Source organism: Heterodontus francisci, unplaced genomic scaffold (assembly GCF_036365525.1).
Source record: "Heterodontus francisci isolate sHetFra1 unplaced genomic scaffold, sHetFra1.hap1 HAP1_SCAFFOLD_1068, whole genome shotgun sequence".
NCBI classification, from domain to species: Eukaryota; Metazoa; Chordata; class Chondrichthyes; order Heterodontiformes; family Heterodontidae; genus Heterodontus; species Heterodontus francisci.
The window spans coordinates 57,501-85,352 of record NW_027141447.1 but is presented as its reverse complement, the minus strand read 5'-3'; the positions used below and the strand labels follow the sequence as shown (position 1 = coordinate 85,352).

The 27,852-nt window shown below is 54.7% G+C and overlaps 1 protein-coding gene across 1 annotated transcript in view; it reads left to right on the top strand.

Annotated features, from left to right (window-relative positions):
- Positions 1-27,852, top strand: part of LOC137363719 (plexin-A1-like) — a gene marked incomplete at both ends in the record, with an annotated part of 151,262 nt that overhangs the window by 90,076 nt on the left and 33,334 nt on the right. Inside the window, 2 exons of the mRNA XM_068027322.1 lie at positions 958-1,057; positions 24,363-24,477. Coding sequence (XP_067883423.1) covers positions 958-1,057; positions 24,363-24,477 — 215 coding nt within the window. The remainder of the gene's footprint in view (positions 1-957; positions 1,058-24,362; positions 24,478-27,852) is intronic.

Genomic DNA, 27,852 nt, shown 5'->3' with positions numbered 1-27,852 from the left:
ATTGGCTGTGATGCGCTGCTTGGCATTGCAATGTGTTGCAGGAAACTAGCTCCATGATATCTGGGAGCAATGCCACAGGAGGTCTTTAATGGACTGGCATTTGCCTTTGACCCAGAGGCTCCATATTCACCCTTGACCCAGAGGCTCCATATTCACCCTTGACCCAAGGGTCCATATTCACCCTTGACCCAGAGGCTCCATATTCACCATTGACCCAGAGGCTCCATATTCACCCTTGACCCAAGGGTCCATATTCACCCTTGACCCAGAGGCTCCATATTCACCCTTGACCCAGAGGCTCCATATTCACCCTTGACCCAGAGGCTCCATATTCACCCTTGACCCAAGGGTCCATATTCACCCTTGACCCAAGGGTCCATATTCACCCTTGACCCAGAGGCTCCATATTCACCCTTGACCCAGAGGCTCCATATTCACCATTGACCCAGAGGCTCCATATTCACCCTTGACCCAGAGGCTCCATATTCACCCTTGACCCAAGGGTCCATATTCACCCTTGACCCAGAGGCTCCATACTCACCATTGACCCAGAGGCTCCATATTCACCCTTGACCCAGAGGCTCCATATTCACCCTTGACCCAAGGGTCCATATTCACCCTTGACCCAGAGGCTCCATATTCACCCTTGACCCAGAGGCTCCATATTCACCCTTGACCCAAGGGTCCATATTCACCCTTGACCCAGAGGCTCCATATTCACCCTTGACCCAGAGGCTCCATATTCACCCTTGACCCAATGGTCCATATTCACCCTTGACCCAGAGGCTCCATATTCACCCTTGACCCAGAGGCTCCATATTCACCCTTGACCCAAGGGTCCATATTCGCCCTTGACCCAAGAGTCCATATTCACCCTTGGTCTATTATAATCAACACTGCTGAAAGATCCAAGTACCTTATTGTTCTAATGTTGTTATTGGTGATGCTCTCTTGCAGGGGACAAACATGTCATCAAACTCCACTTGAAGTCAAAGGAAACGAATAAACTGTTCGCTGTGACCTACTTTGTCTTCTACAACTGCAGTGTCCATCAACTGTAAGTAACTAATCGATCGATCATCAAACACTCCCAGGACAGGTACAGTACGGGGGTTAGATAGAGTAAAGCTCCCTCTACACTGTCCCCATCAAACACTCCCCAGGACAGGTACAGTACGGGGGTTAGATACAGAGTAAAGCTCCCTCTACACTGTCCCCCATCAAACACTCCCCAGGACAGGTACAGTACGGGGGTTAGATACAGAGTAAAGCTCCCTCTACACTGTCCCCATCAAACACTCCCAGGACAGGTACAGTACGGGGGTTAGATACAGAGTAAAGCTCCCTCTACACTGTCCCCATCAAACACTCCCCAGGACAGGTACAGCACGGGGGTTAGATACAGAGTAAAGCTCCCTCTACACTGTCCCCATCAAACACTCCCCAGGACAGGTACAGCACGGGGGTTAGATACAGAGTAAAGCTCCCTCTACACTGTCCCCATCAAACACTCCCAGGACAGGTACAGTACGGGGGTTAGATACAGAGTAAAGCTCCCTCTACACTGTCCCCATCAAACACTCCCCAGGACAGGTACAGCACGGGGGTTAGATACAGAGTAAAGCTCCCTCTACACTGTCCCCATCAAACACTCCCAGGACAGGTACAGTACGGGGTTAGATACAGAGTAAAGCTCCCTCTACACTGTCCCCATCAAACACTCCCAGGACAGGTACAGCACGGGGGTTAGATACTGAGTAAAGCTCCCTCTACACTGTCCCCATCAAACACTCCCAGGACAGGTACAGTACGGGGGTTAGATACAGAGTAAAGCTCCCTCTACACTGTCCCCATCAAACACTCCCAGGACAGGTACAGTACGGGGGTTAGATACAGAGTAAAGCTCCCTCTACACTGTCCCTATCAAACACTCCCAGGACAGGTACAGTAAAGGGGTTAGATACAGAGTAAAGCTCCCTCTACACTGTATAAAAAAAAAAACGAAAAAAAAAAAACAGGGGTTAGATACAGAGTATACTCCTGGAGGTCTTGAAGGGTTGCCGGGGGCTGGAGGAGGTTACAGAGATAGAGAGGGTTGTAGGGACTGGAGGAGGTTACAGAGATAGGGAGGGTTGTAGGGACTGGAGGAGGTTACAGAGATAGGGAGGGTTGCAGGGACTGGAGGAGGTTTCAGAGATAGGGAGGATTATAGGGACTGGAGGAGGTTACAGAGATAGGGAGCAGTGAGGGACTGGAGGAGGTTACAGAGATAGGGAGGGTTGCAGGGACTGGAGGAGGTTTCAGAGATAGGGAGGATTATAGGGACTGGAGGAGGTTACAGAGATAGGGAGCGGTGAGGGACTGGAGGAGGTTACAGAGAAAGGGAGGATTGTAGGGACTGGAGGAGGTTTCAGAGATAGGGAGGGGTGAGGGACTGGAGGAGGTTACAGAGATAGGGAGCGGTGAGGGACTGAAGAAGGTTACAGAGATAGGGAGGATTGTAGGGACTGGAGGAGGTTTCAGAGATAGGGAGCGGTGAGGGACTGGAGGAGGTTACAGAGATAGGGAGGTGTGAGGGACTGGAGGAGGTTACAGAGATAGGGAGGGTTGCAGGGACTGGAGGAGGTTACAGAGATAGGGAGGATTATAGGGGCTGGAGGAGGTTACAGAGATAGGGAGCGGTGAGAGACTGGAGGAGGTTACAGAGATAGGGAGGGTTGTAGGGGCTGGAGGAGGTTACAGAGATAGGGAGGGGTGAGGGACTGGAGGAGGTTTCAGAGATAGGGAGGATTATAGGGACTGGAGGAGGATACAGAGATAGGGAGCGGTGAGGGACTGGAGGAGGTTACAGAGAAAGGGAGGATTGTAGGGACTGGAGGAGGTTTCAGAGATAGGGAGGGGTGAGGGACTGAAGGAGGTTACAGAGATAGGGAGGATTGTAGGGACTGGAGGAGGTTTCAGAGATAGGGAGCGGTGAGGGACTGGAGGAGGTTACAGAGAAAGGGAGGATTGTAGGGACTGGAGGAGGTTACAGAGATAGGGAGCGGTGAGGGACTGAAGGAGGTTACAGAGATAGGGAGGATTGTAGGGACTGGAGGAGGTTTCAGAGATAGGGAGCGGTGAGGGACTGGAGGAGGTTACAGAGATAGGGAGGTGTGAGGGACTGGAGGAGGTTACAGAGATAGGGAGGGTTGCAGGGACTGGAGGAGGTTACAGAGATAGGGAGGATTATAGGGGCTGGAGGAGGTTACAGAGATAGGGAGCGGTGAGAGACTGGAGGAGGTTACAGAGATAGGGAGGGTTGTAGGGGCTGGAGGAGGTTACAGAGATAGGGAGGGGTGAGGGACTGGAGGAGGTTACAGAGATAGCGAGGATTATAGGGACTGGAGGAGGTTACAGAAATAGGGAGGGGTGAGGGACTGGAGGAGGTTACAGAGATAGGGAGCAGTGAGAGACTGGGGGAGGTTACAGAGATAGGGAGGGGTGAGGGACTGGAGGAGGTTTCAGAGATAGGGAGGATTATAGGGACTGGAGGAGGTTACAGAGATAGGGAGGGGTGAGGGACTGGAGGAGGTTACAGAGATAGGGAGGGGTGAGGGACTGGAGGAGGTTACAGAGATAGGGAGCGGTGAGAGACTGGGGGAGGTTACAGAGATAGGGAGGGGTGAGGGACTGGAGGAGGTTACAGAGATAGGGACGGGTGAGGGACTGGAGGAGGTTACAGAGATAGGGAGGGGTGAGGGACTGGAGGAGGTTACAGAGATAGCGAGGATTATAGGGACTGGAGGAGGTTACAGAGATAGGGAGGGGTGAGGGACTGGAGGAGGTTACAGAGATAGGGAGCGGTGAGCGACTGGGGGAGGTTACAGAGATAGGGAGGGGTGAGGGACTGGAGGAGGTTACAGAGATAGGGACGGGTGAGGGACTGGAGGAGGTTACAGAGATAGGGAGGGGTGAGGGACTGGAGGAGGTTTCAGAGATAGGGAGGATTATAGGGACTGGAGGAGGTTACAGAGATAGGGAGGGGTGAGGGACTGGAGGAGGTTACAGAGATAGGGAGCGGTGAGAGACTGGGGGAGGTTACAGAGATAGGGAGGGGTGAGGGACTGGAGGAGGTTACAGAGATAGGGAGCGGTGAGAGACTGGGGGAGGTTACAGAGATAGGGAGGATTATCGGGACCGGAGGAGTTTACAGAGATAGGGAGGGGTGAGGGACTGGAGGAGGTTTCAGAGATAGGGAAGATTATAGGGACTGGAGGAGGTTACAGAGATAGGGAGGGGTGAGGGACTGGAGGAGGTTACAGAGATAGGGAGGATTATCGGGACTGGAGGAGGTTACAGAGATAGGGAGGATTATCGGGACTGGAGGAGGTTACAGAGATAGGGAGGGCTGAGGGAGATGGAGGTATTTGAAATGAGGATGTGATTTTGAGGTAAGCTTGTTACCGTCGTCAGTCCCAGAGGGCTGGTGGAAGAGATGGTGGGGATGACCTGACCTTGGTTTCCTGCTCTGAATTCTCCCAAGTTCGGGGCTTTTGTTGGTCGTGCTCTTGCAGAGTTTCCTGGCTGCGCAGCGTCCAGGGATCCAATTTCACAAGGCTGGGTGCACCCCCCCACTTCCCTCCCCAACCCCCCTCCCTCCTCCCTCCCCCCACCCTCCTCCACCTCTCAGTGGGAACCCTGCCCCTGCCCCTGCCCCTGCCCCTGCGAGACTCAGTCCTTCAGAAAGCAGGCAGATGAAACGAAAACTGAAGTCACTGGGCCAAATGTAAATCTCTGCTGAAGGGGCCGCAGGTGTGTGATTGAAGCTCACAGCTGCCGAGTGCCTGTAATAAACTATTTACACACTCACTGTGATCTGTACTCGAAGGAAGCTTGACAAGAAATGTGGAATGGAGGTTTGCACCCAGTCGTTGTTGAGAGGACTCCCTGTTCATTTGCTCATTCTCTCTCTCTCTCTCTGTCTTTATTCCTCCCGCTCTCCTTCCCTCCGTCCCTCTCTCCTTTTCTCCTTCTGTCTATCCCTCTCTCCATCCCTCCTTCTATCCTTCTCTCCATCCCTTTTTCCCTCCCTCTCTCTATCTATCCCTCTAATGTACGGAGATGGAGTTAAGACACAGATCAGCCAACGATCTGACTGAACAGTGGGGCAGGCTCGAGTGGGGCTGAACGGCCTCGTCCTGCTTGTGCGTTCCTGTGTGCTGCAGTTCGGAGGACCCCCTGGCGACAGAACGTCGGAGTCGGAGACCAGTGGGAGGGGTGAATGTGTGTAGGCCGGGGGTTGTGTATTTGGTGCATTGATCAGAGGACAGAAAGAGAGAGAGGGAGGGAGAGACGAGCTTGAATCTTCACTCATGAAATCTTTTTGCCCCTGACAGAATGAGAACTACAAAAACAAATTGTATTTCACTTTCTGCTTCCTTTATATTTTGCGAGGCAGGATTGTGTGAAATTATTTTCTTTCAGCTGAGAGAGAAGGACAGACACGCATTCAACCCCTTCACCCTTGTGATATTTAGCAGTTCAGCCAGCGCACTCGCTGGGTTGCCACGAGAACGGGACCAGAGGCCTACCAAGCCGGACAAAACAGATCGGGCTTCCTGTGTTTCTACGCGTTGGGAGCGATTGATTGGGAAGCACATTATTCCGGGCGGGAATGGGCAACCTGGGGTTGACACCGTTTGGAACTGTTTCCCAGAGCCCTGCGTTTCCCTGAGGCCAGGCAAATGCTGCCCATTTCCTCAGTGGACAGGACAGAGGGGAGGGGGTGGGGGGGGGAAAGGGGGAGGGGTCAGTACTGCTCACTGGGTGAACACCCCCTCCGCACCCACCCCACCTCCGCACCCCCTCCCCCCTCCCTCCCACTCGCAGACCCTCGGGTGGCATTGGTAAGCTCGACTTTTGTGTTTAATTAATGGGTGGAGCTCCTGTCCTTGCCGGAATGTTTGAGCGAATGGGGGACACCGGTGGGATCGCCGGGGTGGGAGTTATTTATATCAGTACCACCGATTTCGAGGGTACAGCGCAGAAACAGACCATTCGGCCCATTTAGGTCTGTGCTGGGTAGTCGAACAATGTGCCAAACTGGGGAGTGGGTGGTGTTGGGGGCTCTCATCGAGGACAGGGGAGCAGAAGCTTGGTGAGAGTTTTAATGGGCGTCTTAAAGGAGGAGAGAGAGGCGCGAAGGAGAGGTTTAGGGAGGGAATTCCAGAGCTGAGGGCCCCAGGCAGCTGAAGGCACGGCCGCCAATGGTGGAGCGATGGGAAATCAACACAATTGAAAGATGGGGGTGAGGATGGTGGGTTTGTGGCTATGGACCCATTTCTGGTGTTGCAGGGGCAGGGGGTCATATTGTACCAAGAGGGTGCCCATCGCACCCGGGCAGTTATATCACCCCATCAAAATGACCCTGGCTCAAGTCTTGCATTGGTCAGTCTGGCGTTGGAGTTCACTAAGGTAGGTTGGGAAACTATTATTAAAAGACAGGTCAGTGGATAAGCAATGGTAAATATTTAGAGAAATAATTCATAATTCACAACAATCCTACATTCCCTGAAGGATTAAAAACACAACAGGAAAAGTAGGCCAACCATGACTAGAGTTCAGATGAATGAGAGGTGATCACATTGAATGGTATAACATTCTGAGAGGGGTTTGACAGGGTAGATACTGAGAGGCAGTTTCCCCGCCCCCACTCCCCCACTCCCCGGCTGAAGAGTCTGGAACACGGGGGTCACAGTCTTAGGATAAAATTCTGGGAGGGGTTTGACAGGGTAGATACTGAGAGGCAGTTTCCCCCCCCCCACACCCCCCCACTCCCCAGCTGGAGAGTCTCGAACACGGGGGTCACAGTCTCAGGATAAAATTCTGGGAGGGGTTTGACAGGGTAGATACTGAGAGGCAGTTTCCCCGCCCCCACTCCCCGGCTGGAGAGTCTGGAACACGGGGGTCACAGTCTTAGGATAAAATTCTGGGAGGGGTTTGACAGGGTAGATACTGAGAGGCAGTTTCCCCGCCCCCACTCCCCGGCTGGAGAGTCTGGAACACGGGGGTCACAGTCTTAGGATAAAATTCTGGGAGGGGTTTGACAGGGTAGATACTGAGAGGCAGTTTCCCCCCCACACCCCCCCACTCCCCGGCTGGAGAGTCTGGAACACGGGGGTCACAGTCTCAGGATAAAATTCTGGGAGGGGTTTGACAGGGTAGATACTGAGAGGCTGTTTTCCCCCCCACACCCCCCCACTCCCCGGCTGGAGAGTCTCGAACACGGGGGTCACAGTCTCAGGATAACATTCTGAGAGGGGTTTGACAGGGTAGATACTGAGAGGCTGTTTTCCCCCCCACACCCCCCCACTCCCCGGCTGGAGAGTCTCGAACACGGGGGTCACAGTCTCAGGATAAAATTCTGGGAGGGGTTTGACAGGGTAGATACTGAGAGGCTGTTTTCCCCCTAACCCCCCCACTCCCCGGCTGGAGAGTCTCGAACACGGGGGTCACAGTCTCAGGATAACATTCTGGGAGGGGTTTGACAGGGTAGATGCCGAGAGGCTGTTCCCCCCCCGCCCCCCCCCCCCACTCCCCGGCTGGAGAGTCTGGAACACGGGGGTCACAGTCTCAGGATAACATTCTGGGAGGGGTTTGACAGGGTAGATGCCGAGAGGCTGTTCCCCCCCCGCCCCCCCCCCACTCCCCGGCTGGAGAGTCTCGAACACGGGGGTCACAGTCTCAGGATAACATTCTGGGAGGGGTTTGACAGGGTAGATGCCGAGAGGTTGTTCCCCCCCCCCCGCCACTCCCCGGCTGGAGAGTCTGGAACACGGGGGTCACAGTCTCAGGATGAGGGATCGGTCATTTCGGACTGAGATGGGGAGAAATTTCTTCACTCGGAGGGTTGTGAATCTTTGGAATTCTCTCCCCCTCACAGAGCTGTGGATGCTCCGACATTGAGTATATTCCAGACTGAGATCGATGGAGTTTCAGGCACTGGGGGATTCGAGGGATGGGGCGGGAAGGTGGGATTGGAAATAGAAGATCAGCCGTGATCGGATTGAATGGGGGAGCAGGATCGATGGGCCGAATGGCCTACTGCTATTTCTTGTCCAGGACGTGACCTTTCACCTTCCCCTTCGCCGATCAGTTTAAATGGCCAATTCAGCACACGGTAATTCTGCACCATGTCCTCAACATCCTGTCCCTTTTTTAGACGTTTGTTTATCTTTAGGCCTAAACTGCAGGCTTCTATTCCGGGTGATCACCTCCCCCCAACCGGACCTTCCCACAACCACTGTGTTTTATTTTAGTTTCCAGCAGTTGGTGGCATTGATATATTTAGGCACTAGGTTCCATCTCAGCTTTTTAGCTCATTTCCGAGGTTACAAGTTCATCGATGGATTCGGGGTGTTTATATATAGAATAACAGATACCCGGGAGTGAGTTACAGACTGGAATCTAATCGAGGGGTTCGGGGGGTTTATATATAGAATAACAGATACCCGGGAGTGAGTTACAGACTGGAATCTAATCGAGGGGTTCAGGGGGTTTATATATAGAATAACAGATACCCGGGAGTGAGTTACAGACTGGAATCTAATCGAGGGGTTCGGGTGGTTTATATATAGAATAACAGATACCCGGGAGTGAGTTACAGACTGGAATCTGATCGAGGGGTTCGGGGGGATTTATATATAGAATAACAGATACCCGGGAGTGAGTTACAGACTGGAATCTAATCGAGGGGTTCGGGGGGGTTTATATATAGAATAACAGATACCCGGGAGTGAGTTACAGACTGGAATCTAATCGAGGGGTTCGGGGGGGTTTATATATAGAATAACAGATACCCGGGAGTGAGTTACAGACTGGAATCTAATCGAGGGGTTCGGGGGGTTTATATATAGAATAACAGATACCCGGGAGTGAGTTACAGACTGGAATCTAATCGAGGGGTTCGGGGGGTTTATATATAGAATAACAGATACCCGGGAGTGAGTTACAGACTGGAATCTAATCGAGGGGTTCAGGGGGTTTATACATAGAATAACAGATACCTGGGAGTGAGTTACAGACTGGAATCTAATCGAGGGGTTCGGGGGGTTTATATATAGAATAACAGATACCCGGGAGTGAGTTACAGACTGGAATCTAATCGAGGGGTTCGGGGGGTTTATATATAGAATAACAGATACCCGGGAGTGAGTTACAGACTGGAATCTAATCGAGGGGTTCGGGGGGTTTATATATAGAATAACAGATACCTGGGAGTGAGTTACAGACTGGAATCTAATCGAGAGGTTCGGGGGGTTTATATATAGAATAACAGATACCCGGGAGTGAGTTACAGACTGGAATCTAATCGAGGGGTTCGGGGGGTTTATATATAGAATAACAGATACCCGGGAGTGAGTTACAGACTGGAATCTAATCGAGGGGTTCGGGGGGTTTATATATAGAATAACAGATACCCGGGAGTGAGTTACAGACTGGAATCTAATCGAGGGGTTCGGGGGGGTTTATATATAGAATAACAGATACCCGGGAGTGAGTTACAGACTGGAATCTAATCGAGGGGTTCGGGGGGGTTTATATATAGAATAACAGATACCCGGGAGTGAGTTACACACTGGAATCTAATCGAGGGGTTCGGGGTGGTTTATATATAGAATAACAGATACCCGGGAGTGAGTTACAGACTGGAATCTAATCGAGGGGTTTGGGGGGTTTATATATAGAATAACAGATACCCGGGAGTGAGTTACAGACTGGAATCTAATCGAGTGGTTCGGGGGGTTTATATATAGAATAACAGATACCCGGGGGTGAGTTACAGACTGGAATCTAATCGAGGGGTTCGGGAAGGTTTATATATAGAATAACAGATACCCGGGAGTGAGTTACAGACTGGAATCTAATCGAGGGGTTCGGGGGGTTTATATATAGAATAACAGATACCCGGGAGTGAGTTACAGACTGGAATCTAATCGAGGGGTTCGGGGGGTTTATATATAGAATAACAGATACCCGGGAGTGAGTTACAGACTGGAATCTAATCGAGGGGTTCGGGGGGTTTATATATAGAATAACAGATACCCGGGAGTGAGTTACAGACTGGAATCTAATCGAGGGGTTCGGGGGGGTTTATATATAGAATAACAGATACCCGGGAGTGAGTTACAGACTGGAATCTAATCGAGGGGTTCGGGGGGGTTTATATATAGAATAACAGATACCCGGGAGTGAGTTACAGACTGGAATCTAATCGAGGGGTTCGGGGGGTTTATATATAGAATAACAGATACCCGGGAGTGAGTTACAGACTGGAATCTAATCGAGGGGTTCGGGGGGTTTATATATAGAATAACAGATACCCGGGAGTGAGTTACAGACTGGAATCTAATCGAGGGGTTCAGGGGGTTTATACATAGAATAACAGATACCTGGGAGTGAGTTACAGACTGGAATCTAATCGAGGGGTTCAGGGGGTTTATATATAGAATAACAGATACCTGGGAGTGAGTTACAGACTGGAATCTAATCGAGAGGTTCGGGGGGTTTATATATAGAATAACAGATACCCGGGAGTGAGTTACAGACTGGAATCTAATCGAGGGGTTCGGGGGGTTTATATATAGAATAACAGATACCCGGGAGTGAGTTACAGACTGGAATCTAATCGAGGGGTTCGGGGGGGTTTATATATAGAATAACAGATACCCGGGAGTGAGTTACAGACTGGAATCTAATCGAGGGGTTCGGGGGGGTTTATATATACAATAACAGATACCCGGGAGTGAGTTACAGACTGGAATCTAATCGAGGGGTTCGGGGGGGTTTATATATAGAATAACAGATACCCGGGAGTGAGTTACAGACTGGAATCTAATCGAGGGGTTCGGGGGGGTTTATATATAGAATAACAGATACCCGGGAGTGAGTTACAGACTGGAATCTAATCGAGGGGTTCGGGGGGGTTTATATATACAATAACAGATACCCGGGAGTGAGTTACAGACTGGAATCTAATCGAGGGGTTCGGGGGGGTTTATATATAGAATAACAGATACCCGGGAGTGAGTTACAGACTGGAATCTAATCGAGGGGTTCGGGGGGGTTTATATATAGAATAACAGATACCCGGGAGTGAGTTACAGACTGGAATCTAATCGAGGGGTTCGGGGTGTTTATATAGAGAATAACAGATACCAGGGAGTGAGTTACAGACTGGAATCTAATGGAGGGGTTCGGGGGGGTTTATATATAGAATAACAGATACCCGGGAGTGAGTTACAGACTGGAATCTAATCGAGGGGTTTGGGGGGTTTATATATAGAATAACAGATACCCGGGAGTGAGTTACAGACTGGAATCTAATCGAGGGGTTTGGGGGGTTTATATATAGAATAACAGATACCCGGGAGTGAGTTACAGACTGGAATCTAATCGAGGGGTTTGGGGGGTTTATATATAGAATAACAGATACCCGGGAGTGAGTTCCAGTTTGGAATCTAATGGAGGGGTTCGGGGGGTTTATATATAGAATAACAGATACCCGGGAGTGAGAAGATGTTTCCACTTGTGGTGGGGAGACCAGAACTAGGGAGGCCGTCAATATAAGACAGTCAGTAATAAATCCAATGGGGAATTCAGGAGAAACTCCTTTCCCCAGAGAGTGGTGAGAATGTGGAACTTGCTCCCACAGGGAGTGGTTGAGGTGAATAGTATCGATGTATTTAAGGGGGAAGCTGGATAAACACACGAGGGAGAGAGGAATAGAAGGATATGGTGATAGGGGGGAGATGAAGTAGGGGGTGGGAGGAGGCTCGTGTGGAACAGAAACAGCATCACGGAGCGGACGGACCCAATGGCCTTTTATTTGGTTGCGATATGTTTCAGTGAAGGGCCAGCAGTTTAAGGCGAGGGGATGTGGGTTGGGACTGGGAAAGGAGCAGTTTGAACTCACTGCCTGTGCTGTGGGAGAGCTGCTGCTGTCTGTGTAACACGCGGTGGACAAGTGCAGTCCTGGCAAGTGTGTCCCTTAATCAGCTCCCATCTGTTTCCTGCAGCACTTGATGTTGGGACTGAGCCTTTTGAGTGTCTCAGCATTAACTCTGTTCCCCGTCACTATCCCACGGGCTGCCCGAAGCCAGGCTGTGCCTCAGAACTCTCGCACCTCACTGGTGCGCTGACACGCTGATGGACAAAGTGGGGATCCCCTCGCTTCCCTCTCCGCTGTGTGTGTGCCAGCTGCTCCACTGGCAGGGTGGAGGCTGGGTGGGACTCTCGGGTTTTTACCAGGTCTTTTAGATTAGAGATACAGCACTGAAACAGGCCCTTCGGCCCACCGAGTCTGTGCCGAACATCAACCACCCATTTATACCAATCCTACACCAATCCTACATTCCTACCAAACATCCCCACCTATTCCTACATTTCCCTACCACCCACCTACACTAGTGACAATTTATAATGGCCAATTTACCTATCAACCTGCAAGTCTTTTGGCTTGTGGGAGGAAACCGGAGCACCCGGAGAAAACCCACACAGACACAGGGAGAACTTGCAAACTCCACACAGGCAGTACCCGGAATCGAACCCGGGTCCCTGGAGCTGTGAGGCTGCGGTGCTAACCACTGCGCCACTGTGCCGCCCTTCTTTAACACCTGCTGATTGCTCCTTGCCCAGTGCCGTCTATCCTCTGTCCAGCACACACTGCCCCTTGTCCAGTGCCCTCTACCCTCTGTCCAGCACACACTGCCCCTTGTCCAGTGCCCTCTGTCCAGCACACACTGCCCCTTGCCCAGTGCCCTCTATCCTCTGTCCAGCACACACTGCCCCTTGTCCAGTGCCCTCTGTCCTCTGTCCAGCACACACTGCCCCTTGTCCAGTGCCCTCTATCCTCTGTCCAGCACACACTGCCCCTTGCCCAGTGCCCTCTATCCTCTGTCCAGCACACACTGCCCCTTGTCCAGTGCCCTCTGCCCAGCACACACTGCCCCTTGTCCAGTGCCCTCTACCCTCTGTCCAGCACACACTGCCCCTTGCCCAGTGCCCTCTACCCTCTGTCCAGCACACACTGCCCCTTGTCCAGTGCCCTCTTCCCTCTGTCCAGCACACACTGCCTTGCCCAGTGCCCTCTATCCTCTGTCCAGCACACACTGCCCCTTGTCCAGTGCCCTCTGTCCAGCACACACTGCCCCTTGTCCAGTGCCCTCTGTCCAGCACACACTGCCCCTTGCCCAGTGCCCTCTACCCTCTGTCCAGCACACACTGCCCCTTGTCCAGTGCCCTCTGCCCTCTGTCCAGCACACACTGCCCCTTGCCCAGTGCCCTCTATCCTCTGTCCAGCACACACTGCCCCTTGTCCAGTGCCCTCTGTCCAGCACACACTGCCCCTTGTCCAGTGCCCTCTGTCCAGCACACACTGCCCCTTGTCCAGTGCCCTCTGCCCTCTGTCCAGCACACACTGCCCCTTGCCCAGTGCCCTCTATCCTCTGTCCAGCACACACTGCCCCTTGTCCAGTGCCCTCTGTCCAGCACACACTGCCCTCTACCCTCTGCCCAGCACACACTGCCCCTTGTCCAGTGCCCTCTACCCTCTGTCCAGCACACACTGCCCCTTGCCCAGTGCCCTCTACCCTCTGTCCAGCACACACTGCCCCTTGTCCAGTACCCTCTGCCCTCTGTCCAGCACACACTGCCCCTTGTCCAGTGCCCTCTACCCTCTGTCCAGCATACACTGCCCCTTGTCCAGTGCCCTCTGTCCAGCACACACTGCCCCTTGTCCAGTGCCCTCTGTCTAGCACACACTGCCCCTTGCCCAGTGCCCTCTACCCTCTGTCCAGCACACACTGCCCCTTGTCCAGTGCCCTCTACCCTCTGTCCAGCACACACTGCCCCTTGTCCAGTGCCCCCTGTCCAGCACACACTGCCCCTTGTCCAGTGCCCTCTGTCCAGCACACACTGCCCCTTGTCCAGTGCCCTCTATCCTCTGTCCAGCACACACTGCCCCTTGTCCAGTGCCCTCTACCCTCTGTCCAGCACACACTGCCCCTTGTCCAGTGCCCTCTGCCCTCTGTCCAGCACACACTGCCCCTTGCCCAGTGCCCTCTATCCTCTGTCCAGCACACACTGCCCCTTGTCCAGTGCCCTCTACCCTCTGTCCAGCACACACTGCCCCTTGTCCAGTGCCCTCTACCCTCTGTCCAGCACACACTGTCCCTTGTCCAGTGCCCCCTGTCCAGCACACACTGCCCCTTGTCCAGTGCCCTCTACCCTCTGTCCAGCACACACTGCCCCTTGTCCAGTGCCCTCTGCCCTCTGTCCAGCACACACTGCCCCTTGCCCAGTGCCCTCTATCCTCTGTCCAGCACACACTGCCCCTTGTCCAGTGCCCTCTATCCTCTGTCCAGCACACACTGCCCCTTGTCCAGTGCCCTCTGCCCTCTGTCCAGCACACACTGCCCCTTGCCCAGTGCCCTCTATCCTCTGTCCAGCACACACTGCCCCTTGTCCAGTGCCCTCTATCCTCTGTCCAGCACACACTGCCCCTTGTCCAGTGCCCTCTATCCTCTGTCCAGCACACACTGCCCCTTGTCCAGTGCCCTCTGCCCTCTGTCCAGCACACACTGCCCCTTGCCCAGTGCCCTCTATCCTCTGTCCAGCACACACTGCCCCTTGCCCAGTGCCCTCTATCCTCTGTCCAGCACACACTGCCCCTTGCCCAGTGCCCTCTACCCTCTGTCCAGCACACACTGCCCCTTGTCCAGTGCCCCCTGTCCAGCACACACTGCCCCTTGTCCAGTGCCCTCTGCCCTCTGTCCAGCACACACTGCCCCTTGCCCAGTGCCCTCTATCCTCTGTCCAGCACACACTGCCCCTTGTCCAGTGCCCTCTATCCTCTGTCCAGCACACACTGCCCCTTGTCCAGTGCCCTCTATCCTCTGTCCAGCACACACTGCCCCTTGCCCAGTGCCCTCTATCCTCTGTCCAGCACACACTGCCCCTTGTCCAGTGCCCTCTATCCTCTGTCCAGCACACACTGCCCCTTGTCCAGTGCCCTCTATCCTCTGTCCAGCACACACTGCCCCTTGTCCAGTGCCCTCTCCCCTCTGTCCAGCACACACTGCCCCTTGTCCAGTGCCCTCTACCCTCTGTCCAGCACACACTGCCCCTTGCCCAGTGCCCTCTACCCTCTGTCCAGCACACACTGCCCCTTGTCCAGTGCCCTCTATCCTCTGTCCAGCACACACTGCCCTTGCCCAGTGCCCTCTCCCCTCTGTCCAGCACACACTGCCCCTTGTCCAGTGCCCTCTATCCTCTGTCCAGCACACACTGCCCCATGCCCAGTGCCCTCTATCCTCTGTCCAGCACACACTGCCCCTTGCCCAGTGCCCTCTACCCTCTGTCCAGCACACACTGCCCCTTGTCCAGTGCCCCCTGTCCAGCACACACTGCCCCTTGTCCAGTGCCCTCTACCCTCTGTCCAGCACACACTGCCCCTTGCCCAGTGCCCTCTACCCTCTGTCCAGCACACACTGCCCCTTGTCCAGTGCCCTCTACCCTCTGTCCAGCACACACTGCCCCTTGTCCAGTGCCCTCTGTCCAGCACACACTGCCCCCTGGACCCGCAGCTTCAGGAGAGGAAAGTCAATCTCTCTCTCTCTCTTCCCTCTCTCTCTCTGCCCCATTTGAAAATGCCTTTCTTCCCCCTCCCTGGGTTTGATTTGCTCCGTCCCTCCTCACATCCTCCGAGTGATTCTGTGGTTCGTGAGGAATCTGAAGCAGGGGACTGTCTTGGGGAAAGTCTGACAGCAACTGCCCACAGTGTGCTGAGTGGAGTCTGTACCCGTGGAGCAGGGGAAAGTCTGACAGTGTCTGCCCACAGTGTGCTGAGCGGAGTCTGTACCCGTGGAGCAGGGGAAAGTCTGACAGTGTCTGCCCACAGTGTGCTGAGCGGAGTCTGTACCCGTGGAGCAGGGGAAAGTCTGACAGTGTCTGCCCACAGTGTGCTGAGCGGAGTCTGTACCCGTGGAGCAGGGGAAAGTCTGACAGCAACTGCCCACAGTGTGCTGAGCGGAGTCTGTACCCGTGGAGCAGGGGAAAGTCTGACAGTGTCTGCCCTCAGTGTGCTGAGTGGAGTCTGTACCCGTGGAGCAGGGGAAAGTCTGACAGTGTCTGCCCTCAGTGTGCTGAGCGGAGTCTGTACCCGTGGAGCAGGGGAAAGTCTGACAGTGTCTGCCCACAGTGTGCTGAGCGGAGTCTGTACCCGTGGAGCAGGGGAAAGTCTGACAGTGTCTGCCCACAGTGTGCTGAGTGGAGTCTGTACCCGTGGAGCAGGGGAAAGTCTGACAGTGTCTGCCCACAGTGTGCTGAGTGGAGTCTGTACCCGTGGAGCAGGGGAAAGTCTGACAGTGTCTGCCCTCAGTGTGCTGAGTGGAGTCTGTACCCGTGGAGCAGGGGAAAGTCTGACAGTGTCTGCCCTCAGTGTGCTGAGCGGAGTCTGTACCCGTGGAGCAGGGGAAAGTCTGACAGTGCCCACAGTGTGCTGAGCGGAGTCTGTACCCGTGGAGCAGGGGAAAGTCTGACAGTGTCTGCCCACAGTGTGCTGAGTGGAGTCTGTACCCGTGGAGCAGGGGAAAGTCTGACAGTGTCTGCCCACAGTGTGCTGAGCGGAGTCTGTACCCGTGGAGCAGGGGAAAGTCTGACAGTGTCTGCCCACAGTGTGCTGAGTGGAGTCTGTACCCGTGGAGCAGGGGAAAGTCTGACAGTGTCTGCCCACAGTGTGCTGAGTGGAGTCTGTACCCGTGGAGCAGGGGAAAGTCTGACAGTGTCTGCCCACAGTGTGCTGAGCGGAGTCTGTACCCGTGGAGCAGGGGAAAGTCTGACAGTGCCCTCAGTGTGCTGAGTGGAGTCTGTACCCGTGGAGCAGGGGAAAGTCTGACAGTGTCTGCCCACAGTGTGCTGAGCGGAGTCTGTACCCGTGGAGCAGGGGAAAGTCTGACAGTGTCTGCCCTCAGTGTGCTGAGTGGAGTCTGTACCCGTGGAGCAGGGGAAAGTCTGACAGTGCCCACAGTGTGCTGAGTGGAGTCTGTACCCGTGGAGCAGGGGAAAGTCTGACAGTGTCTGCCCTCAGTGTGCTGAGCGGAGTCTGTACCCGTGGAGCAGGGGAAAGTCTGACAGTGTCTGCCCACAGTGTGCTGAGCGGAGTCTGTACCCGTGGAGCAGGGGAAAGTCTGACAGTGTCTGCCCACAGTGTGCTGAGCGGAGTCTGTACCCGTGGAGCAGGGGAAAGTCTGACAGTGCCCTCAGTGTGCTGAGCGGAGTCTGTACCCGTGGAGCAGGGGAAAGTCTGACAGTGTCTGCCCACAGTGTGCTGAGTGGAGTCTGTACCCGTGGAGCAGGGGAAAGTCTGACAGTGTCTGCCCACAGTGTGCTGAGTGGAGTCTGTACCCGTGGAGCAGGGGAAAGTCTGACAGTGTCTGCCCTCAGTGTGCTGAGCGGAGTCTGTACCCGTGGAGCAGGGGAAAGTCTGACAGTGTCTGCCCTCAGTGTGCTGAGCGGAGTCTGTACCCGTGGAGCAGGGGAAAGTCTGACAGTGTCTGCCCTCAGTGTGCTGAGCGGAGTCTGTACCCGTGGAGCAGGGGAAAGTCTGACAGTGTCTGCCCTCAGTGTGCTGAGTGGAGTCTGTACCCGTGGAGCAGGGGAAAGTCTGACAGTGTCTGCCCTCAGTGTGCTGAGCGGAGTCTGTACCCGTGGAGCAGGGGAAAGTCTGACAGTGTCTGCCCTCAGTGTGCTGAGCGGAGTCTGTACCCGTGGAGCAGGGGAAAGTCTGACAGTGTCTGCCCACAGTGTGCTGAGCGGAGTCTGTACCCGTGGAGCAGGGGAAAGTCTGACAGTGCCCTCAGTGTGCTGAGCGGAGTCTGTACCCGTGGAGCAGGGGAAAGTCTGACAGTGCCCTCAGTGTGCTGAGCGGAGTCTGTACCCGTGGAGCAGGGGAAAGTCTGACAGTGTCTGCCCTCAGTGTGCTGAGCGGAGTCTGTACCCGTGGAGCAGGGGAAAGTCTGACAGTGTCTGCCCTCAGTGTGCTGAGTGGAGTCTGTACCCGTGGAGCAGGGGAAAGTCTGACAGTGCCCTCAGTGTGCTGAGCGGAGTCTGTACCCGTGGAGCAGGGGAAAGTCTGACAGTGCCCTCAGTGTGCTGAGCGGAGTCTGTACCCGTGGAGCAGGGGAAAGTCTGACAGTGCCCTCAGTGTGCTGAGCGGAGTCTGTACCCGGATTCAGCCTCTCGGTGTTGTCGTGTGTTTCTGAGTAACAGGCTGCAGGGACGGCTGCTGTTGTTTTTGGGCCTGTCGACGAACACTGTTTGTCCTGTTTCTCCACAGAGCGGAAATGACTTTATCTCAGCCCCTGATTCACACGCTCATGTGAGCCTCAGGCATTTCCAAGAAAGCAGCAGTACACTGGACTGAGGGACCTTGCAGCTTCTGATAGCAACACTGCACCAACGGGAGAGGCAACTCCCTTCTCTGATAAGGAACTGGGTGGACTGTCTATGTTTGCATTCTAACCTTTAACCTCCTGGGCCCTGCAGTCAGTTCAAGCCCAACCTCTGGTCTCAACACTTTCGCACTGATCTGTCTCTCCATCTTATCCCTTTTTCACTGGAAGTGGATCTGTAACTAATTCCTGTCCTGGGGAGTGTTTGATGGGGACAGTGTAGAGGGAGCTTTACTCTGTATCTAACCCCCGTACTGTACCTGTCCTGGGGAGTGTTTGATGGGACAGTGTAGAGGGAGCTTTACTCTGTATCTAACCCCGTACTGTACCTGTCCTGGGAGTGTTTGATGGGGACAGTGTAGAGGGAGCTTTACTCTGTATCTAACCCCCGTACTGTACCTGTCCTGGGAGTGTTTGATGGGACAGTTTATTTTGAGCTTTACTCTGTATCTAACCCCCGTTTTTTTTATGTCGAGGGGGCCTTTATTCCTCAGGCCCCCTTTATATACACACTTATATTTTTAAAATAACTTTATTAAAACCAGATAAATAAACAAAAAAAAACTCAAATTAAAATGCCATTCTCTGCGTCGACGATGCACTCCAGTCCCTGCGGTGCCCACCGGTCGCGGAAGGCCTCAAGCGTACCGGCGGACACCGCATGCTCCTTCTCCAGGGACACCCGGGCGCGAACGTAACCGCGGAAGAGGGGCAGGCAATCGGGGAGGACGGACCCCCCGACGGCCCGCAACCTGGACCTGTGAATTGCCACCTTGGCCAGGCCCAGGAGCAGACCGACGAGGAGATCCTCCTCCCGGCCCGAGCCCCTCCGCACCGGGTGCCCAAAGATCAGGAGCGTGGGACTGAAGTGCAGCCAGAATTTGAGGAGCAGCCCCTTCAGATACTCAAATAGGGGCTGCAACCTCGCACACTCCGTATAAACATGGAACACGGACTCGTCCAGGCCGCAGAAAGTACAGGCGGCCTGGGAGTCCGTGAACCTACTTAAAAGCCTATTGCACGGGACTGCTCTGTGCAGCACCCTCCACCCCAGGTCCCCGATGTAAAGGGGGAAGACTCCCGCGTAGAGAGACCTCCATCGGGGTTTCCCCTCGCCGCCAGTTGGCAACGCGGACCGCCAGGGCGTGTCCGGCCGGCTGACGAGGGCGAGGAAGTGGAGAGTGTGCAGGAGCAGCCCGTACAGGAAACCCCTCCGCGCCGATTGGAATGGCACGGAGGGCATTCCCGAGAGGCGGCTCGGGTTGTGCGGGACCGGCTCCCGAGGAGGGTTTCGGGGCCTGGGTCCGATGAGCAGTTCCGGCCCAGCGGGGGTATCTAACCCCCGTTTTTTTTTTTTTTCTTTTTTTTTTTTTTTTTCTTTTTTTTTTCAAGGTGACCTTTATACCCCAGGCCCCTTTTATATTTTTCACATCGAGGGGGCCTTTATCCCTCAGGCCCCCTTTATGTACATATTTACAGTTTTAAAATAACTTTATTAAAACAGATAAATAAACAAAAAAACTCAAATTAAAATGCCATTCTCGGCGTTGACGATGCACTCCAGTCCCTGCGGTGCCCACCGGTCGCGGAAGGCCTCAAGCGTACCGGCGGACACCGCATGCTCCTTTTCCAGGGACACCCGGGCGCGAACGTAACCGCGGAAGAGGGGCAGGCAATCGGGGAGGACGGACCCCCCGACGGCCCGCAACCTGGACCTGTGAATTGCCACCTTGGCCAGGCCCAGGAGCAGACCGACGAGGAGATCCTCCTCCCGGCCCGAGCCCCTCCGCACCGGGTGCCCAAAGATCAGGAGCGTGGGACTGAAGTGCAGCCAGAATTTGAGGAGCAGCCCCTTCAGATACTCAAATAGGGGCTGCAACCTCGCACACTCCGTATAAATGTGGAACACGGACTCGTCCAGGCCGCAGAAAGTACAGCTGGCCTGGGAGTCCGTGAACCTACTTAAAAGCCTATTGCACGGGACTGCTCTGTGCAGCACCCTCCACCCCAGGTCCCCGATGTAAAGGGGGAAGACTCCCGCGTAGAGAGACCTCCATCGGGGTTTCCCCTCGCCGCCAGATGGCAACGCGGACCGCCAGGGCGTGTCCGGCCGGCTGACGAGGGCGAGGAAGTGGAGAGTGTGCAGGAGCAGCCCGTACAGGAAACCCCTCCGCGCCGATTGGAATGGCACGGAGGGCATTTCCGAGAGGCGGCTCGGGTTGTGCGGGACCGGCTCCCGAGGAGGGTTTCGGGGCCTGGGTCCGATGAGCAGTTCCGGCCGAGCGGGGGTCAGCTCGGCCGGGATCGCTCCGCACTCCCGAGCCCCCTCGCCACCCGCAGTGAGGGGCGTCCCGGGGGTTTCGGCTACTCCTCCGCCCGCCGGACCGTCCCCGGAGTCGGCCGCCCGGACAGCCGAGGCGCTCTCCTCCGCCGGCGGGGGAGCGCCCTGACTGGAGGCGACCATGTTCCAGACTCGGAAAAGATCCCGGTAAAAGACAGGCAACTCCCTCAGAGAGGCGCGGCTAACGGACTCCACCGGGAGCTGCGTGTCGTCTTGAAGGCAGTGACACTGGCGGAAAAAATACGTCGCCAGTGCACACCATCTGGGAGGACGCTCGACGTACAGGTATCTCTGCAGGGTCCGAAGGCGGAGAGTCGCAGCCTGGGTGCGGACGCACACCAGCGACTGACCGCCCTCCTCGATCGGGAGACTCAGGACCGCGGCAGAGACCCAGTGTTTCCTCTTGCCCCAGAAGAAATCGACGAGTTTCTTCTGGATCTTGGTGGCAAATACAGGGGGCGGGGCCAAAGTGACCAACCGGTACCACAGCATGGAGGCCACCAGTTGGTTTATGACCAACGCTCGGCCCCTGTAGGAAAGCACTCGGAGCAGTCCTGTCCAGCGCCCCAGCCGAGCGGTGACTTTTGCCTCCAACTCCTGCCAGTTTGCCGGCCAGGCTTCCTCAGCGGGGCTAAGGTGGACTCCCAGATAGAGGAGGTGCGTGGTGCTCCACGCAAAAGGTGTCATCTCCTCCGGCAGGGAGTCCACCCGCCACTGACCAACCAGGAGTCCGGAACATTTCTCCCAATTGATCCTCGCGGAGGACGCGGCAGAAAAGGTCTGCTGGCAGTCGCGCATCCTCCGCAAGTCAACGGGATCTGTGATTGCGAGGAGCACGTCGTCGGCGTAAGCCGAGAGGACGACCCGCATGGCCGGCTCGCGCAGAGCCAATCCCGTCAACCTCCTGCGAAGCAGGCACAGGAAGGGCTCCACGCAGATGGTATACAATTGGCCGGACATGGGGCATCCCTGACGCACTCCTCTCCCAAATCGAAGGGGCGCCGTCAAGGACCCGTTAACTTTGACTAGACACTCTGCGGCGGCGTATAAAAGTCGGACCCAGGCCACGAAATGCGGCCCGAGTCCGAAAGCGCGCAGAGTCCCGAAAAGGTAATCGTGATCCACCCTGTCGAACGCCTTCTCCTGATCGAGGGAGAGAAAGGCGACCAACTGACCAGTCCTCTGGGAAAGATGGATCAGGTCCCGGACCAGGTGGATGTTGTCCTGGATGGACCGGCCCGGGACCGTGTAGGACTGGTCGGGGTGGATCATGTGGGCCAGCACGGAGCCCAGGCGGGTAGACATAGCCCGGGCAAAGATCTTAAAATCCGTGCTGAGGAGGGAGACTGGACGCCAGTTTTTAAGCAGGCGGAGATCGCCCCTCTTCGGCAGCAGGACGATGACCGCCCTGCGCCACGAGAGGGGCATCTCCCCGGTCGCCAGGCTTTCCCCCACAGGAAGGGTGGGACATTGGATAGAATGAGCCTTTGCGCAGTGGCCTCCAGGAGGTCAACTGGCAGAAAGGTCCCGCCCACGGTGAGCCCCTTGCTCAGAGCCAGGGACACCGCCCGCTCGGTCTTCAGGAAAAACACTGCCTTCCCGTACATTTTGGAGGCTGCAACAATGGCCGAAGGGCCGACAACCTCGGCCATTGCTTTCACGCATGCCTCTATAGTCATGTTCGGGTGGACGTAGCTCTTGGCCCCATGCTTCGATGTTAATAAAGCAAACGGTGACGGGGCAACAGGTGCAGCTGCAGCAGCCGCAGCAGCATATGAACGGGAAGGCCCCGCCACCGGCGAAGAGGGGCTTGCCATGGGGTCTAAGAGCTACGCCCACCCCCAAGAAACAAAACAAATTTACACAATTGAAACAAAAAAAAAGCAAACTTTAAACAAAGTGGAGTGGGAGTAGAGGAGGATGGGGTAGGATGGTAAAGGAAAAGGGGAGGATAGGTGACTGAGGCGACTGAGTGGAGGAAGGGAGAGAAAGGCTGAAAAGGATGTTTGTTCCAACTGCCAGTTGGAGCACCTTTATAACAATTAGTCCAAAACTGTTTGTTGTCTTCCAGTTGGGGGAGGCTTCTTCGCCCGGGACGGCTGGAGCCGCCCGGTACTCTCCTCTTCTGATTTTAACAAGACAGTCTTCACCCGGGCAACTCCAGCTGTCCCGAGCAGGCAGTTGGGGTGGGGAGGGAGCTCCCTGTGTGCAAACACCAATACAAACACAGGGGCCCCTACTGGATTTGGCTGCCCCACCCCTGAGTCTTCAGGCCTCTTCTCCCTCCCCCAAACAGTTTAAACTTCAGAGTCTTTCAGGTGCCCTGACACCCACCTCTCCAGAAAAATTACAGCCTTCCTTGATGGTTTCCCTCCACTCTGTATTCACCTTTCTCCAGTTGCTGCAGTCTCCAGTCTCCACTCTCCTCTCCCCAGTTGCTGCAGTCTCCACTCTCCACTCTGCAATTGCTGCAACACAGGTGCAGCTGCTCCCCCTGATTGCTGGCAGGAAGTGCTCCAAATTGACCAGCCAATCCCAGTGTTGTACCTGTCCTGGGAGTGTTTGATGGGGACAGTGTAGAGGGAGCTTTACTCTGTATCTAACACCCGTACTGTACCTGTCCTGGGGAGTGTTTGATGGAGGACAGTGTAGAGGGAGCTTTACTCTGTATCTAACCCCCGTACTGTACCTGTCCTGGGGAGTGTTTGATGGGGACAGTGTAGAGGGAGCTTTACTCTGTATCTAACACCCGTACTGTACCTGTCCTGGGGAGTGTTTGATGGAGGACAGTGTAGAGGGAGCTTTACTCTGTATCTAACCCCCGTACTGTACCTGTCCTGGGAGTGTTTGATGGGGGACAGTGTAGAGGGAGCTTTACTCTGTATCTAACCCCCGTACTGTACCTGTCCTGGGAGTGTTTGATGGGGACAGTGTAGAGGGAGCTTTACTCTGTATCTAACCCCCGTACTGTACCTGTCCTGGGAGTGTTTGATGGGGACAGTGTAGAGGGAGCTTTACTCTGTATCTAACACCCGTGCTGTACCTGTCCTGGGAGTGTTTGATGGGGGACAGTGTAGAGGGAGCTTTACTCTGTATCTAACCCCCGTACTGTACCTGTCCTGGGAGTGTTTGATGGGGGACAGTGTAGAGGGAGCTTTACTCTGTATCTAACCCCCGTACTGTACCTGTCCTGGGAGTGTTTGATGGGGACAGTGTAGAGGGAGCTTTACTCTGTATCTAACCCCCGTACTGTACCTGTCCTGGGGAGTGTTTGATGAGGACAGTGTAGAGGGAGCTTTACTCTGTATCTAACCCCCGTACTGTACCTGTCCTGGGGAGTGTTTGATGGGGGACAGTGTAGAGGGAGCTTTACTCTGTATCTCACTCTCAGTCTAGACTCTGACACACTCCCTGTGTGTGTATGTCTCAGACATCTGGTTCTGTGTTACCTTGCATGGGATGTACATCATGTTAAGCCAGAGGGACAGTTTGTTGAAGTTTGAGCTATGTTTCTCCTCTCTCTCTCTCAGGTGCCTGTCCTGTGTCGGAGGCCCCTACCCATGTCACTGGTGCAAGTATCGACACGTCTGCACACACGATGCCGGGGACTGCTCCTTCCAAGAGGGCCGAGTGAACATGACTGAGGTAAGGATTTGTGCACGTGTATGTCTATGTGTACGTGTGTAAAGGACATCAGATTCCTCTGCGATCCTTGTCCTCCATCCGGATCCACCTCCTGCAGTTGAATAGCCAGTGAACACTGGCGTGAGCTGAACAAATGGATGGCCGAGTGTCCGGAGGTTGGACGGCCTTGGGGGAATTGCCACATCAAAGAAAGCCAGGGTAAGGAAATGACCTTCCTTCAATCATAAGGTCAGAAGTGGGGATGTTCGCTGATGATTGCACAATGTTCAGCACCATTCGCGACTCCTCAGATACTGAAGCAGTCGGTGTAGAAATGCAGCAAGACCTGGACAATATCCAGGCTTGGGCTGATAAGTGGCAAGTAACATTCGCGCCACACAAGTGCCAGGCAATGACCATCTCCAATAAGAGAGAATCTAACCATCTCCCCTTGACATTCAATGGCATTACCATCGCTGAATCCCCCACTATCAACATCCTCGGGGCTACCATTGACCAGAAACTGAACTGGAGTAGCCATATAAATACCATGGCTACAAGAGCAGGTCAGAGGCTGGGAATCCTGAGGCGAGTAACTCACCTCCTGACTCCCCAAAGTCTGTCCACCATCTACAAGGCACAAGTCAGGAGTGTGATGGAATACTCTCCACTTGCCTGGATGGGTGCAGCTCCAACAACACTCAAGAAGCTCGACACCATCCAGGACAAAGCAGCCCACTTGATTGACACCCCATCTACAAACATTCACTCCCTCCACCACCGATGCACAGTGACAGCAGTGTGTACCATCTACAAGATGCACTGCAACAACGCACCAAGGCTCCTTAGACAGCACCTTCCAAACCCGCGACCTCTACCACCTCAAAGGACAAGGGCAGCAAATACATGGGATCACCACCACCCTTCAGGGGCAAGACGGGGGCCCAGAAAGACCTTTCCCCTTCCCTTCATTCTGCTGCTTGCTGAGTCTCAGCAGGGTGCGGTCCCTCCCGCCACTCGGACTCCTTCCTGTCCAGCCTCCAATTGGCCGAGTCTGAACCGAGCCTCGCTCTTCAAAGGCACAAAGAAAAAGAGACAGACTCCCGTCTCCTCAGCTCCTTTCGCCACCTCAGCTCGTCCCGAATGCCCCTCGCACCCAGTGGAGGAGTTTCTGTTAAAGTGTGCACACTGTTGTAATGTAGGAAACGCAGCTGCCAATTGGCGCACAGCAAGATCCCACAAACAGCAATGTGATAAATGAGCCAGCTCATCTGTGTTTTTTTTTTGTGATGGTTGCGGGATAAGTATTGACCGCAGGACACCGGGAACTCCTTCCCCCACTCCCCCCGCTGCGGCCCCTGCCCCTCCCCCACCCCCACCCCCACCCTGGCTCTTCAACTGAGACTGTTTCCACTGGCAGCATGTTCAGTCAAGCAGAGGGCAAGGGCTGTAAGTAATAATCTCTGCTGTTTAACATTTAACCTTTCACACAAACAGCACTGGTCTTTCAGATGATTAAAGGATTCGATCGGGTCGATAGAGAGAAACGATTTCCTCTGGTGGGGGGGAAGAGTCCAGAACAAGGGGGCAGAACCTTAAAATCCGAGCCAGGCCGTTCAGGGGGTGATGTGAGGAAGCACTTCTTCACACAAAGGGGGGAGTGGAAATCTGGAACTCTCTCCCCCCAGAAAGCTGTCGAGGCCGGGGGTCAATTGGGAATTTCAAACCCGAGATTGATAGATTTTAGTTGGGTGAGGGGGTTAATGGTTAGGGAACCAAGGCGGGGAAATGGAGTTAAAATACAGATCAGCCACGTCCTGACTGAATGGAGGAACAGGCTCCAGGGGCTGAATGTCCTCCTCCTGTTCCTGTGTAACAGGCTCGAGAGGGGCTGAATGGCCTTTCCTACACTGCCTGATTCTAAGCACAACCGATGGTATGAGATATGGAAGGGAAATCAGTGTTCAGAGATCTTCTGTCCAACGTCAGCACCTTCAGAGGATGTAGAGAGAGGGCATGGCTGACCGTTCAAATTCCTCCATGGCCTCACTCCCTCCCTATCTCTGTAACCTCCTCCGGTCCCTACACCCTCCCTATCTCTGTAACCTCCTCCAGCCCCTACACCCTCCCTATCTCTGTAACCTCCTCCAGCCCCTACAACACTCCCTATCTCTGTAACCTCCTCCAGCCCCTACAACCCTCCCTATCACTGTAACCTCCTCCAGCCCCTACAACCCTCCCTATCTCTGTAACCTCCTCCGGTCCCTACACCCTCCCTATCTCTGTAACCTCCTCCAGCCCCGACAACCCTCCCTATCTCTGCAACCTCCTCCAGCCCCTACAACCCTCCCTATCTCTGTAACCTCCTCCAGCTCCTACAACCCTCCCTATCACTGTAACCTCCTCCAGCCCCTACAATCCTCCCTATCTCTGTAACCTCCTCCAGCCCCTACAAGCCTCCCTATCTCTGTAACCTCCTCCAGCCCCTACAACCCTCCCTATCTCTGTAACCTCCTCCAGTCCCTACACCCTCCCTATCTCTGTAACCTCCTCCAGCCCCTACAATCCTCCCTATCTCTGTAACCTCCTCCAGCCCCTACAACCCTCCCTATCTCTGTAACCTCCTCCAGCCCCTACAACCCTCCCTATCTCTGTAACCTCCTCCAGTCCCTACACCCTCCCTATCTCTGTAACCTCCTCCAGTCCCTACAACGCTCCCTATCTCTGTAACCTCCTCCAGCCAGCTACAACCCTCCCTATCTCTGTAACCTCCTCCAGCTCCTACAACCCTCCCTATCTCTGTAACCTCCTCCAGCCCCTACAATCCTCCCTATCTCTGTAACCTCCTCCAGCCCCTACAACCCTCCCTATCTCTGTAACCTCCTCCAGCCCCTACAACCCTCCCTATCTCTGTAACCTCCTCCAGCTCCTACAACCCTCCCTATCTCTGTAACCTCCTCCAGCCCCTACAATCCTCCCTATCTCTGTAACCTCCTCCAGCCCCTACAACCCTCCCTATCTCTGTTACCTCCTCCAGCCCCTACAACCCTCCCTATCTCTGTAACCTCCTCCAGCCAGCTACAACCCTCCCTATCTCTGTAACCTCCTCCAGTCCCTACAACCCTCCCTATCTCTGTAACCTCCTCCAGTCCCTACACCCTCCCTATCACTGTAAGCTCCTCCAGCCCCTACAACCCTCCCTATCTCTGTAACCTCCTCCAGCCAGCTACATCCCTCCCTATCTCTGTAACCTCCTCCAACCCTCCCTATCTCTGTAACCTCCTCCGGTCCCGACAACCCTCCCTATCTCTGTAACCTCCTCCAGCCAGCTACATCCCTCCCTATCTCTGTAACCTCCTCCAACCCTCCCTATCTCTGTAACCTCCTCCGGTCCCG